General features: G+C 47.0%; 1 protein-coding gene across 1 annotated transcript in view; it reads left to right on the forward strand.

Moving 5' to 3' along the window:
* The first annotated feature begins 10612 nt into the window (after positions 1–10612).
* Positions 10613–15648, forward strand: part of ADCY3 (adenylate cyclase 3) — a 96459-nt gene continuing 91423 nt past the window's right edge. The window contains exons 1-2 of the mRNA XM_083494171.1: positions 10613–11742; positions 12555–13426. Coding sequence (XP_083350297.1) covers positions 12737–13426 — 690 coding nt within the window. The 5' untranslated portion in view covers positions 10613–11742; positions 12555–12736. The remainder of the gene's footprint in view (positions 11743–12554; positions 13427–15648) is intronic.

The following is a 15648-nucleotide window of genomic DNA, read 5'->3' on the forward strand; positions in this document are numbered from 1 at the left end:
AGACACCTGAGTTTTACTTCAATGACCACTGGGTGACACTATAGGCACATGCTTAAAGTAGAGCTCTTAAAAAATGTATTCTGAGTATATTCTGAGACACGATTTTCGGCACCGCGGAAGCGAGTCCCCATGCCGTGCTGCGCTCAGTTCGGGGGCAGCTTGTGGGCTGGTCAAAGGACCTCCGCAGGCCGGTTCTGACCCATGGGCCTTAGGTTGCTGACCCCTGCACTATACCTTTAAAACAACAACAACAACAATAACACCTTTATTGTCCCCTGCACTATACCTTTAAAACAGACTCAAAGCACATTTCCACCCTCAAAGAATTCTGGGCTTTGTAGTCTATTCCTCACAGAGAAAGAGGAGTTACTATTTTATTGCCCACCCTTTGCCCTGAGGTCCCAGTGTGGGTTAAGTGTTACAAAAATTTAAAATACAACACTTTCGATTCCCAGCCGCCCTTTGTTGTTTAGTCGTTTAGTCGTGTCTGACTTTTCGTGGCCCCCTGGACCAGAGCAGGCCAGGCACTCCTGTCTTCCACTGCCTCCCGCAGTTTGGTCAAACTCATGCTGGTAGCTTCGAGAACACTGTCCCACCATCTCGTCCTCTGCCGTCCCCTTCTCCATGTGCCCTCCATCTTTCCCAACATCAGGGTCTTTTCTCATGAGTTGGCCAAAGTCTTGGAGCCTCAGCTTCAGGATCTGTCCTTCCAGTGAGCACTCAGGGCTGGTTTCCTTCAGAATGGAGAGGTTTGATCTTCTTGCAGTCCATGGGACTCTCAAGAGTCTCCTCCAGCACCATAATTCAAAAGCGTCAATTCTTCAGCAGTCAGCCTTCTTTATGGTCCAGCTCTCACTTCCATACATCACTAATGGGAAAACCATAGCTTTAACTATACGGACCTTTGTTGGCAAGGTGATGTCTCTGCTTTTTAAGATGCTGTCTAGGTTTGTCCAGCTGCCCTTAACAAACTGCAAACTCATGCCATTTGTAGGCTTTTGGATTTGTTTATTTATCTGCCCCCTGTTTGAGAGGTCCAGCTGTTTAATCCCTTTGAACAATTCAAATCTGTGTTTCCTATAGAATGGTGAATTGGGTCCCACCAGAAACCAGACAAAAGTTATGTAAACGAGTTACATAACTCCTAATGTATGAATACCCAAAATATAGGCAAGGAGAAGAAGTGTATTAATGAATGCAGAGGAAGGAACTGCAAATTCATAAATGATGAATACGAATTTCACAGCAGTTTACTGAAAATCATAGACTCATAAATCGTAGAGTTGGGACGGAGCCCAGGGAAAGTCATCTAGTCCAATCACCTACAATTCAGAAATCTTCGAACCCACAACTCTGAGATTAAGAGTCTCGTGCCCTACATGTTCTACTGACAGAGGTATCTTATTGATAACCAGCCATGCCTGGTCTGTAAGCACATGAGGGTAAAAATGTAAAGGACCCCTGGAGGGTTAAGTCCAGTCCAAGGTGACTATGGGGTGCGGTGCTCATCTTGCTTTCAGACCGAGGGAGCCAGGGTTTGTCCACAGACAGCTTTCCGGGTCTTGTGGCCAGCATGATTAAACTGCTTCTGGCACAACAAAACACTGTGACGGAAGCCAGAGTGCATGGAAATGCTGTTTACCTTCCCGCTGTAGCGGTACCTATTTATCTACTTGCACTGGTGTGCTTTCGAACTGCTAGGTTGGCAGGAGCTGGGACAGAGCAACGGGAGCTCACCCCGTCGCGGGAATTCGAACCGCCGATGATTGCAAAGTATTTCAAAAGGACCTGCCCAAACTGAGTGAATTGGCGGTGAACTGGCTAATGCAATTCAATATAATCAAGTATAAAATCAAGGTGAAAAACATCTTAATTTCACATACAACTCACTGGATCTGAACCGGCGGTGACTTGATCAGAAACAAGAGCTGGGGTTCAAAGTAGATGAAAATGGAGACCCAGTGTGCAGTGTGGAAAAGGCAAATTCCATGGTAAGGATCACTCAGAAAGGAACTGAAAAGAAAATTACTAATATTGACAGAAGTGAAAAAAATAGGAAAGGGAAACAGGGGAAACTCCCAAAAACTTTCAATGATCTCCAAGAAAATTTAGATCTAATAGATATCTGGAGATACAAAAACCCTATAGAGAAACAGTTCACCCATTTCTCTGGAGTACACCAGAGCTGGGGTAGAATAGACCAGATCTGGGTCTCCAGGGAACTTTCGCTGAGAGCGGGGAGATGTACAATAGAACCCAGAACGCTATCGGATCACAATTCAATCTTTTTGGAAATAAAGGGTACCCCATCAGGCCCGTATAGATGGAGAATGAACGATTACTTACTGGATCAGGATGAGATTACTGATAAGGCAAAGAATGTCTTGAAAGATTATTTTGATCATAACCTACATAAAGAAACTAAAATTAATGTGGTATGGGATGCCAGTAAGGCAGTCCTAAGAGGTTTTCTGATTCAACAGAACAAATATAGGAAGAACCTGAGAGAAGCAAAGAAGGAGGAGGTAATTAAACAACTAAAAGAAGTAGAGGACAAACTAATAACAAACCCTGGGGATGAGAGGTATATTCAAAATTATAAATTATTACAAACCCAATACTCATCACTGCTGAATCAGGAAATAGAATGGGGAATAAGGACGATGAAACAAAGATACTTTGAATCAGCAAATAAAACTGGTAAGCTGTTAGCGTGGCAGTTGAGGAAAAAACAAAAACAAAAGGTGATTAATAAAATTAAATTCGAAGACCAAATAATAGAAGATCCCAGCGAGATTAAGGGAAAGTTCCTTCAATATTACGAAAATCTGTATAAAAAGAAAGAGACAGAAGATACAAATGAGATAGGAATGTATTTGGAAAGGAACGGGAAAGAGGATTTAACAGATGAGGAAAAGATAATGTTAAACGAACCAGTAACTATGGAGGAGGTTAGAGATGCAATTAAGAAAATGAAACCCGGAAAAGCCCCTGGCCCAGATGGCCTTTCTCAAAAATACTACAAATCTTTAGAGGAACATCTGGCCCCAGTACTCTGTAGTGTAATTAATAATATCCTCCAAGGAGGGGAAATGCCTGATTCGTGGAGAGAGGCACATATCACATTAATACCCAAAGCAGACTCCGACACACTTAACATATCAAATTATAGACCAATATCATTGCTTAATAATGACTACAAGATTTTCGCAGGAATAATGGCTAATAGACTTAAGAAATATTTGAATAGAGTAATTCATAAAGACCAAGCCGGATTTCTGCCGGGCAGGCAAATAAAGGAAAATGTGAGACATGTAGTCAACATAATCGAATATCTGGATCTCAGGATTGATATCCCTGCTGCCCTAATCTTTATAGACGCCGAAAAGGCCTTCGACAATGTGTCCTGGGAATTCCTTACTAAATGTATGGAGAGGGTAGGAATAAGAGGGCCATTCTTAGAAGGCATTAGAGCAATCTATTCAAACCAAAGAGCGAAACTTATTATCAATGGTAATTTAACAAATTCATTTAAGATCACAAAAGGTACAAGGCAGGGGTGTCCCTTATCACCCCTGTTATTCATCATGGTCCTGGAGGTATTACTGAACAAGATTAGAGGAACTTCGGAAATAAGAGGGATTAAGATAGGTAAAAAAGAATATAAAGTTAAGGTTTATGCCGATGATCTCGTAATATCAATAGAAGAACCTCTAGAGAGGATAAATGTAGTCATTGATGTAATGGAGGAATTTGGGAGACTATTGGGGTTTAAACTGAATAAAATAAAAACAAAAATGTTGGTAAAGAACTTAGACGAACAAACAAAAAATAAAATTGAATTAGATTCTGGGATAAAGACATCAAAAAAGGTTAAGTATCTGGGCATTTGGCTCTCAACGAAAAATATAAATTTGGTGGAAGATAATTACAATAGAACGTGGAGCGAATGCAAAAGAGATTTAGACTGCTGGAGCAGATTACACCTCTCATGGGAGGGGAGAATGGCTGCCATCAAGATGAACATCCTCCCCAAAATGATATTCCTGTTCCAAAACATCCCGGTAATCAGGGGTACAACTATGTTTAAGAACTGGCAGAGGACCCTTTCCAGATTTATTTGGCAGGGCAAAAGGGCCAGAATCAAGTACAAGTTACTCACTGATAAAAGAGATAGAGGCGGATTTGCACTCCCGAATTTACAACTTTACTATGAGGCCTCGTGCTTATGTTGGGTGAAGGAATGGATAGTGTTGGACAACACCGACTTACTAGACTTGGAAGGTTTTAACGTTAGGTTTGGATGGCATGCCTACCTATGGCAAGGCAAGGGAGGTGTGCACAAAAGTTTCTCCAATCACATCATAAGAGGAGCGTTATTGGAAGTGTGGAACAGGTGCAAGAATTTGGTAGAAAAAAATACCCCTTTATGGTTGTCACCCATAGATATTCTAGTAATTAAAAAAGTGAATATGGAAGGTAGAAGATGGACCTATGCGGAACTCTTGAAAAGATCTGAGAAAGGATGGGAAATTAGACCCTACGAAGAGTTAAAAGATAAACTAATGGGGTGGATACAATACCACCAAATTCACTCTTTATGGAATGAACACAAAAAAGCTGGTATGAGTAAAAATAAATCCCAATTCCAGTTAGAAATAATAGAAGGGAAATCTAAGCTCCTAACTAAAATGTATAACCAACTACTAGACTGGGACACTATGGATGAGGAAGTCAAAGAAGTTATGATTAAGTGGGCCATAGATATAGGACACCCTTTAGAATATGAAAAATGGAAAAAACTATGGACCAAGGACATGAAATTTTCAGCATGTGTCGGCCTCCGAGAGAACATGGAGAAGATGATGTATCGCTGGCACATCACACCAACAAAATTAGCTAAAATGTATAAAACCGGAGATAAGACCTGTTGGAAGTGTAAAAAGAAAGAGGGAGACTTCTTCCATATGTGGTGGTCCTGTGATGTAGTAAAGAAGTTCTGGGGCTCCGTCTATGATGAACTAAAAAAGATGTTAAAGTATACCTTTCCAAAAAAGCCCGAAGCATTCCTTTTAGGAATGGCGGGTAGTGAAATTAGCAAGGACGACCAAACCCTATTCCAGTATGCAACAGCAGCCGCTAGGGTACTGCTAGCGCAGAAATGGAAAAACACCAGTATTCCAACAATCACGGATTGGCGAACTAAACTAATTGAATATATTGACTTAGCAATAATGACGCAGAAAATTAGGCATCAGGAAAACACTAAATTTATTAAGGACTGGAACAAATTTTTTTCATACATAGAGATGACATTAGGAAGCACCAAAGTCACAGTAGGTATAATTTAAAAATTGCGAGGTAAAACACGATAGTTAGTAAAGGACACTGCTGTAAATACTGCTGAGATAGAGGTCTCGTCGTGGTGGTGGGAAGTCAAAGAACGGAAACATTGTATATTGATTTTTGAATTATTTTACTATCTTTGTTTTTTTTGTGTTTTGTTTTACTATTAATAATGTATATGTCTTTTTTAGATGCTGGATATAATAAAATCTTTTTTAAATCGAAAAAAAAAAGAAAAAGAAAATTACTGATATAATTTGGCCGTTATACCAATCAATTGTGCTTGGAATACTGTGTATGGTTTTGGTTGCCTCATCTCAAAAAAGGATATTGTAGACTTGGAAAAGGTTCAGAAAGGGGCAGCTGAAATTATCAAGGGAGCATAATAATAATAATAATAATAATAATAATTATTATTATTATTATTATTATTATTATTATTATTATTATTATTATTTATACCCCGCCCTTCCTGGTTCAAAAACCGGGCTCAGGGCGGCTAACAACAAATTTAAAACACTTAATTGTAAAAGCAGCATGAAATACAGTATAAAAACATGAACAACAATAAAATTCAAAGTTCAGAAATCAATTTGGGGGAAAGCCATCCAATAAGCATTAGATAGTCACTAGGGCTAGCTGGCTGAATTGGTCCTACTTGGGCCAGCGAGGAGGCCAGGGGAGAATTAGCTGTGGGGTCTCAGAGTGGGTGATCTTCATAAAAGGGGAGGGGAAGAGAAGGGAAGGGAAATAAAAGATCAGGCTGAGTTCAAATTAAAGGCCAGGCGTAATAGCTCTGTCTTATAGGCCCGGTGAAAGGAGGTTAAATCCTGCAGGGCCCTGGTCTCCTGGGACAGAGCATTCCACCAGGTCGGAGCCATCACTGAGAAGGCCCTGGCCCTGATGGAGCGTAGTCTGACTTCCTTAGGGCTCGGGACCTCTAAACTATGGTTATTCATGGACCTTAAGGTCCTCTGCGGGGCAGACCAGGAGAGGCAGTCCCGTAAATACAAGGGCCCTAAGCCACAAAGGGCTTTAAAGGCCAAGACCAGCAGCTTGAACCTGACCTTTTACTCCACCGGGAGCCAGTGAAACTGGTAAAGCACTGGTAAAGATTCTCCTTTGAACAAATGTTGCAGTGTTTGGGATGCTCTAGATTTAGAGAAAAGGTGAGTAAGAAGTAACAGAATAGAAGTGTATGAACTTGGCGAAGAATGGAGAAAGCGGGGTTCAGAAAAGTTTTCTTCCCTCTTTGATAACACTAGGGCTGGATCTACGCAGAAATTAAAAAACGCTATGAACAAGCCATGGAAAAACCCACTTAAAAATAGATACACAATTTGCCATTGAGCTCTACAGCGCCATCTGGTGTCACTTTTTATAACGTTATAATTGCAGCTGCGTAGCTGAATCCCCAACTAGTAGACATTCAACGAAGCTGAACACTGGAAGATTTAGGATAGATAAAAGAAAGGACTTTTTCATGTAATGTAGTTAAACCTTGGAACTCACTTTCACAGGAGGCAGTGATGCATAGCTGTCAACCGTCTCTTATTTGGCAAGAAACTCCCTTATCCCAGCGCCATGTCCTGCTGCTGTCCCTTATTGATGATTTCCCTTAAATTTCCCGGGTTTCAAAGGAAGCAGCTCCTCTCCCTCCCTCCCTGCCGACCAGGGAGGAGGGAGGCTCCAACTGTGTTGCTTGGCTGCGTTGCTCACCCAATAAGGAGTCTAAGAACGACTGGGGGGTGGAGCTTGCATGCCTTGTGCCGATCAAATCTGCCGTGTTGCCTGGGGACTCGCCTTTGCTCAGCGCTTCCCAGCAGAGAGGTGACGGTGGTTTTCCTTGCTGCATCCCCTTTGCTGGGTTGCTGCGCTGTGGGAACCACCGCTTGACGCTTCATTTGGCTGCTGGCTGGGCTTTCTGCCTTTGGCTCAGAGGGGCTCAGAAGTTGAACATACCTGTGCCCCTTGGAAAATCCCTTATTTTGGCTGCTGATCCCTTATTTTCGAGGCTGCTGGTCCCTTATTTTCAAATCTGTGATAGCTATGCAGTGATGCCAACCATCCATTAATGGAGTTAAAGGCTAGCCAACATGGTGATGATCTGCTGCCACAAGCCTCTGGTGGGCCACTAGGAGGATAGGATTTTATTTTATTTAAACACATCCCTTTCTTTCTTCTCCTTATACCTGGAACTGCCTTGCACATCCCGCCTCTATTACTTCTTTCAAACCCCTCCTCAAAGCCACCTTTTCCACAAAGTGCTTGGCCTAATAAATGCCCTCTTGTACCTAATCCTAAACCCTGGTATGGAGAGACAGCCCCACTTTTATTCTGGATATGTGAGGTAAACCAGCTTTTATTTACCATGGCTTATTCACCTTCCAACCGCTGCCACCAAATGTCTGCGCTCTACTGCTTTGCCAACACCTTTCGCTGTATCCCAATCGCTGCGGTGATTTAAATGTGGTATAAAACCAGCCAGACACACTTTATAAGGTAATAAAAATAGCAAATGCTCTTTGTTTATTATTAGCTGTAAAGGTAAAATAAGGTAAATATTATACTTAAATGTGTTACCGTCACCTTAAGGTTTCATGTTTACTTTTAAAGGGGGACTGTTATTTTAATTGGCATTGAAAAATAAGCTGATTTTGTAAAGCGATAACCCTGTTTAATTTATATGTTCTAACCCTGTTTAATTTATTTGTTAATTACCCTTATTCCTCTTTCCCCAGTTACAGATAGGTAGCCGTGTTAGTCTGCCATAGTCAAAATAAAAAAATTCCTTCCAGTAGCACCTTAAAGACCAACTAAGTTAGTTCTTGGTATGAGCTTTCGTGTGCATGCACACTTCTTCAGATACACTGATATCTGAAGAAGTGTGCATACACACGAAAAGCTCATACCAAGAACTAACTTAGTTGGTCTTTAAGGTGCTACTGGAAGGAATTTTTTTATTTCCTCTTTCCCCAGTTAGCAAATTCCCAGCAACCCTTAACCAACAACAGTGCACAGAATATTTGATGGAAACAATGTGCTTCAAATGTACCGTACTTTAAAGGCATAGTGTGTACACAACAGTGTGATGCAGCAGCAAAAAATGTGAATTCTATTCTAGGCTGCATCAACACAAGTGTAGTGTCCAGATCAAGGGAAGTACAGTGGTACCTCGGGTTACAGACGCTTCAGGTTACAGACCCCGCTAACCCAGAAATAGTACCTCGGGTTAAGAACTTTGCTTCAGGATGAGAACAGAAATCGTGTGGCGGCGGCAGCGGGAGGCCCCATTAGCTAAAGTGGTACCTCAGGTTAAGAACAGTTTCAGGTTAAGAACAGACCTCCAGAACAAATTAAGTTCTTAACCCGAGGTACCACTGTAATAGTACCACTCTATTCTGCCTTGGTCAGACCACACCTGGAATACTGTGTCCAGTTCTGGGCACCGCAGTTTAAGAAGGATATTAACAAGTTGGAATGTGTGCAGAGAAAAGCGACCAACATGATCAGGGGTCTGGAAACCAAGCCTTATGAGGAACGGTTGAAGGAGCTGGGTATGTTTAGCCTGGAAAAGAGGAGACTGAGAGGAGATAGGACAGCCATTTTCAAATTCCTCAAGGGCTGTCACATGGAAGAGGGAGCAAGCTTGTTTTCCCCTGCTCTGCAGGATAGGACTCAAACCAAATTTTTGAGAAAGGAGATTCTGACTAAACGTCAGGAAGAACTTTCTGTCAGTAAGAGTTGTTCAGCCGTGGAACAGACTCCCACAAGAGATGGTGGTCTCTCCTTCATCATAGATTTATAAGCAGAGGTTGGGTGGCCATCTGTCATGGATGCTTTAGCTGAGATTTCTGCATTGCAGGGGGTTGGTCTGGATGACCCCTGGGGTCCCTTCCAACAGTACAGTTTGTTCTGCCCCAGTGTTGACTCCACAGACTGACAACAGCTTCCTTGGGTTTCAGGCAGTTTCCTTTCAGTCACATAAATATTTTTTGGGTGCCATCCACTTGTCCCACACAGTACATTTTATATCCTCGTTTTAAACTGGAGTGAAATTGCAAAATGAAAACCTGCAAGAACAAAGTGCTTCTCTTCGGCAGCGTTTGATTTCCCAACGACTACAGAAATACTTTCTGACACCACGTAGTATAATAATATAGGGTTGCCATATTTCAAAAAGTGAAAAAATAAAATGAATGGTTTTCTCCCCCAGGACATTTCAGCGATTTACGACCGGACACTGTTTCCAGCAGACATATGGCAACCCAAAATAATAGTAACAACAAGAAGAGAAAATCCTCACCATCAAGTGATGAATGTGATTCACATTATCTAGTTGTACTCCTCACAACCACCTTGCATGGTGTTGGCAATTTGGGCTTGTATATTGACCCAAACGGACGCGGGTGGCACTGTAGGTTAAACCACAGAGCCTAGGACTTGCCGATCAGAAGGTTGGCGGTTCGAATCCCTGTGACGGGGTGAGCTCCTGTTGCTCGGTCCCTACTCCTGCCAACCTAGCAGTTCGAAAGCACACCAAAGTGCAAGTAGATAAATAGGTACCACTCCAGCGGGAAGGTAAACGGCGTTTCCGTGTGCTGCTCTGGTTCACCAGAAGCGGCTTAGTCATGCTGGCCACATGACCCAGAAGCTGTACGCCAGCTCCCTCGGCCAATAAAGCGAGATGAGCGCCACAACCCCAGAGTCGTCTGCGACTGGACCTAATGGTCAGGGGTCCCTTTACCTTTACCTTTATTGACCCAAGCCCTTATGAAATGATAATCCTGTTAACCCATCTATTTATTAGGATAATATTCCCCTCCCCGTTTGAAGTTGCAGTAGAATGCGAATTCACCAGAATATTTGGTATTTGCTTTGCTCTGCCTCCAGTTGTTGGAAATCACAGGAGGGAATGATCTTCTGCTCAAATGCTGCCTGCGGATTTCCCACGGGTATCTTCTGCTTGACCACTGGGAAAACGAGATGCTGGGCCAAGATGGTCCATTGGCCCGGTCCAGCAATCTCTTCTTACGTCCAGCCCCCAAGGAAGCCAAGGCCGGCCACCAGCACCCCGCCAGCTGATGGCGCGCGGCGCGCTCCTGAGCACGTGCAGAGCGCCCTTCCTTCCTCCCCTCGCATCCTTCCTGGGCGCGGGGCGGAAAGGGTTACCTCTGCAAGCGGCCGGCGGAGGGTGGGATTTGGGAAGGTCCTTCCTTCCCTTTCCCTTTCCCAGGCTCCGCAGCCCCGGAGCGGAGCGTGGGAGAGGCCAAGCCGGGCCGCCCGGAGCGCAGCCAGAGCCACGAAAGCGGCTCCTCCTGTTGCAGCAGGTCTTCCTCGGCCGGAGCCCGGGCGAGGGCCACCCCGGAGGCGGCGCGGGCCGGCTCAGCCTCCTCCGACGGAGCCCCGAGGCCGTGGCAACTGCGGCAGAGGCGCCTTCCCAAGCAGCGCGCGTTGGCTGGGTAGCCAAGGGGACCTCCTCTCTCCTCCTCTCCCTTCCTGGCCTGGAGAGTCTTAGTTCGGCATCGTCTGGCCTGGGTTCCTTGGGAGACCCAACCTCTCCCTCCCTCCGCCGCCGCTAACCACTGGGCGCTGCTGCCGCCGCCTTTTGCTGCGGGAGAAATCGCCCTCCATCAGTTGCAGCTGCGCCCGGGCGCACGCACCCACACGTGCGCCTCCGGCTTCCCCCTTGCACTTGTTTGAGTTCGTTTCTCCTTCTCTCCACCCTCTGCCATCACCCGCGCCGAGGCCTCGCTTCGCTCCTCCTTCTCCCTCCTCTTTATTCTTTTTTTTGCCTGGCGCACACACACTTTTGGCGTTGCGCTGGGGAGGAGATTTCTGCCTCGCTCCCTCCTTCCCTTTCCATCCATCCGCGCATTTCTCCTCCGCCTGCGACGCGCGCCAGGCGCAGCCGCCCAACCCAGGCGCTCCGCGGGTCTTCCAGGCGACGGGAAGCACCTCCCCGGGCCGGGGAGAGAGGCAGGGGAGCCGGGGTCCGAGACGCCAGCGAGGCAGAACCGGGCGAAGAGGGACGGAGGGCGAGGGATGCGATGAGCAAGGGAGCCTGAAGGAGCCGAGCCGGGCCGTTCTGCTGGCAAAGGAAACGTGGCTCTTTGGGAAAGATGCTCCTTTAGTTTGGGAGTCCGGAAAGAGGCGTCGGCGTCGGTTTCCCTTCTGCTGGATGCCAGCTCCGTCGCTGGCGCCCCATTTCTTCCAGCTGGCAGACGGGGAAGAGATGCCGGAGGAAGCTTGAATGGAGCCTGCGCGCATCCCCGCCGCTCCCTCTCTCCGTGGGAAAGAGCTGGCCGGCTGTGCCAGCCCTCCGGGTCCTTTTGACGGGGCCTGAGCCCAAGACTTGACCCACACCGGCTTGGAGACACGCCCTTGGGGAAGATGGTAAGGAGGGAGAAGAGGCTTTTGGGGGCGAGGGACGCTGGGGGTCGGTCGGTGGGGAAACCGAGGGAGACAGCAGGGTGGCGAAGGGTGCCGGGGTGCCAACTTGAATCAAATATTGGGAGCCCCAAGTAGGCCCCACCCTGCTTAATCGATCACACACACCATTTGAATGGCAATGCCCATCATCTTTGGGGAGGCCAGGCCCCCTCAAGTATTTTATTGGGGGGTCCGAAGACCCCTTGGCTCTTACGGAAGGGAGCGTGCTCCCCCTGGAGACCAACTTGTTGACCACTAGTCCTGCTTGCCTTTTCAAACCACATCTGGGTGCTGAAACCTTCGCGGCCTGGAGGGGCAGTGGAAGGGCGGGAGATGTTCAACATCTGCCCAAGAATTTTGCTAAAGCCGAGCTGATAGGGATCGATTTGCCACTGGAATGATTTGCCAGCATCTTTCCCGTCTCTCTTCTGTGTTTGAGGGGGTGGTCTGCAGTTCCAGTTCTTCGGACTTTGCAGGAACAGCCCCTCGACTCATCGGCTTCTTGAACCGTTTTCTGATGAAAGTTCCTCTGGCGCTTGGCCAGCTGTTTCCCCACCTTCCCGCATGTGAATTCTCTCAGCACAAAAACATTCGTTTGGGTGGGGTTCGGATGAAAGCAGAGAGAAGCGTGCTTTTGGGTGCAGCCGGTTTGTGGCGATCTTCTGCTTGCTTGGGGGGGGGGGTTTGCTGCACTAGGCCGGAGGTTGGCATTAAAATGGAGGCCATGTGCGTTTTGGGTGACCAACACATTCCCCCTCCCTCTCTCTTTCTGCCAGAGGTGTGCGCACGCTGGACTGTGAGAGACATCGCTTCACACTGGCCTTGGAAGGAGGCGCTGAATAATTGCTCCGGAAGCTTCCGCGCCTGTGTCCCGCTTTTAATGGGAGCTGGACCACTGCTGAGGTAACTTTTTCAGCAGATCCTCTTCGCAGATTGACGGTCGGTAACAGCGAGCGAGATGCCTCGGAACAGGGCCTTCTCCGAGCCCGAGTACTCGGCGGAGTACTCGGCCGATTACTCGGTCAGCTTGCCGTCCGACCCCGAGCATGGCGTCGGGCGCACCCACGAGGTGACGGTGAGGAACTCTGGCTCCTGCCTCTGCCTGCCGCGATTCATGCGCCTGACGTTCGCCCCGGAATCCCTGGAGAACCTCTACCAGACTTACTTCCGCAGGCAGCGCCACGAGACCCTGCTGGTCTTGGTGGTCTTTGCCGCGCTCTTCGACTGCTACGTCGTCGTCATGTGCACGGTGGTCTACACCGCTGACAAGCTGCCCACCACCCTGGCGGCCTCGGTGGGGCTGGCCGCCCAGATCCTCCTCTTTGTCCTATGCAAATACCAGCTCCTCCCGGACCGCGTCACCCGCAAATTCATGCCCTACATCCTGTGGATCCTCATAGCCGCCCAGATATTCTGCTACCTGGGCCTGAACTACGCCCGCTACCACGAGGCCAGCGACACGGTGGGCTGGCAGGCCTTCTTCGTCTTCTCCTTCTTCCTCACCCTCCCTCTGCGCCTCACGCCCATCGTCCTCATCTCGGCCGTCTCCTGCGCCATCCACACCCTGGTGCTGGGGGTCACCATAGCGCAGCAGCAGCAACTGCAGCTGAGTCAAGAATCCATCCTGGGAGGGTATTTGCTGTGGCAGGTAAGGAGCCGGCGTTGGCGGGGGAGACTACCCAGAGGCCATCCAATCAACCCCCATGCCCAATAATAATAATAATAATTCCCCAGCCGCTCTGGGCGGATTCCAACAAAGTATTAAAAATACATTAAAATGCCACACATTAAAAACTTCCCTTCAGATGTCTTCTAAAAGTCTGGAAGTTATTTTTCTCTTTGGCATCAGGTGGGAGGGCGTTCCACAGGGCGGGTGCCACTACTGAGAAGGCCCTCTGCCTGGTTCCCTGTAACTTGGCTTCTCGCAGTGAGGGAGCCGCCAGAAGGCCCTCAGCGCTGGACCTCAGTGTCTGGGCTGAACGATAGGGGTGGAGACGCTCCTTCAGATATACTGGGACGAGGCCATTTAGAGCTTTAAAGGTCAGCACCAACACTTTGAATTGTGCTCGGAAACATGCTGGGAGCCAATATAGGTCTTTCAGGACCGGTGTTATGTGGTCTCGGCGGCCGCTCCCAGGCACCAGTCCTGCTGCCGCATTCTGGATTAGTTGTAGTTTTATAAAGATTACTTTATTGGTGGCCAATCGGCCTCTGCTTAAGGCCCCCTCTCTAACCGACACTGTATGCACACTCCTGTTTGCTCGGCTTTGGGTGTGCTTCCGCTGCTGGCTTGGGAAATGGTTGTGCGCATGGCATTTTCCAAAGCCCATCCTTCTCTCTCCTGTTGTTACTAATGAAATACTGAATTATGATGCATCGCGCGCACACACACCTCCCATCAGCTTCGGTCTGAATTGGGGGAAATGAATGACCTAGGTGTGTTCTGTAATTGAGTACAGAACCCGAGAGCCCCCACCCCATCTTCCCAATCAGTCTGCTCAGATTCCTGCATCGCAGCGGAGGGTTGGTCTAGATGTCCTTTGGGGGTCCCTTTCAACTCTGCGATTCTCTGATTGTCGTGGAACGCTAAGCAAAAGGGAAAGGGTTTTTGGGGCGGTGCGTGATTGAACTTGCGCAGGCAGGGAAGGGCTTTGCAGGCGGGAGAGCTGTATCTGTTTGGAGGCCAGTTGAATTGAATGGGTATGACTAACTGAAGTCCCTCGATTTGAGTGGATTTGCTATGAATATGACGTAGTTTGATCCAGCCGGCATGTTTCAGCAGGGCGGTGGATGCCCTCGCCCTTTGCTTCTGCTCAGGCACGTTAACGGAGGAGATAGTGGGGTTTTTTTATCAGCAAGGATGGCTATTACATGAATTTCTACCTATATTCGGCTTTTTTAAGACTTTTACTTCCTCGCCTGTGTGGCATCCCTAGCTTAATGTAGTTGTGAACTGTGCAGTTTTTGGATTGCCAAGAAGCAGAGTTTTCCATTCCTAAAAACCTCTCTGCTGCCACTTAATAAACTAAACTTCGTGCTGGCTTCCTAGTCCTCATGACTGTATGGCGGTTCAGTAGTGTTGGAGGCACAGAGTTCTGTGTGTCCCTAATTATCTCCCCTTTTTCGTAATGGTCCCCCTCACACCTGCTCTAATGACTTAAAGCGCCCCCCCCCAACCACCCCTGTGATTTGGTTGCTGAGAAATGGCACGGGCACATTTGCATACGGCATCCAGTGCCGGATTTATGTATAAGCTAAACGAGCTATAGCTTAGGGCCCCACACTCTTGGGGCCCCACAAAAAATTAAATAAAAAAACCTGGATGTACATTTCCAAAAATATAAGATAAAAAAACAAATAAAATAAAACCTACATACAGCAACAGTGTTTTGTGTTGTGTAGGCTCCTAGGATGTAAGTCATGGGCCCCGCCTGCTCCCTAAAATATCACTGGTTTGCTCATTTCTATATATAGGGTGCCCACATTCTGCATGGACTTTTCAACAATTACTTTTGATAAAATGCATATTTTGTTTTGTGCAAATGGCTTGAGATACCTATTAGGTCCATAAATTACCATATAGCATATATTCAACACAAAAAAACAGCGACAATTTGTTGTTGACAAAGGACAGCTGGACATATAAAGGGGCCCATTACCTTCAGTAGCTTAGGGCCCAATCAAACCTAAATCCGACCCTCATGGCATCCCAGCAAAAATTACCGTATTTTTTGCTCTATAAGACTCACTTTTTCCCTCCTAAAAAGTAAGGGGAAATGTGTGTGCGTCTTATGGAGCGAATGCAGGCTGTGCAGCTATCCCAGAAGCCAGAACAGCAAGAGGGATTGCTGCTTTCGCTGCGCAAGCGAT

The sequence above is a fragment of the Podarcis liolepis genome (assembly GCF_965112155.1).
Source record: "Podarcis liolepis genome assembly, chromosome: 3".
NCBI lineage: Eukaryota > Metazoa > Chordata > Lepidosauria > Squamata > Lacertidae > Podarcis > Podarcis liolepis.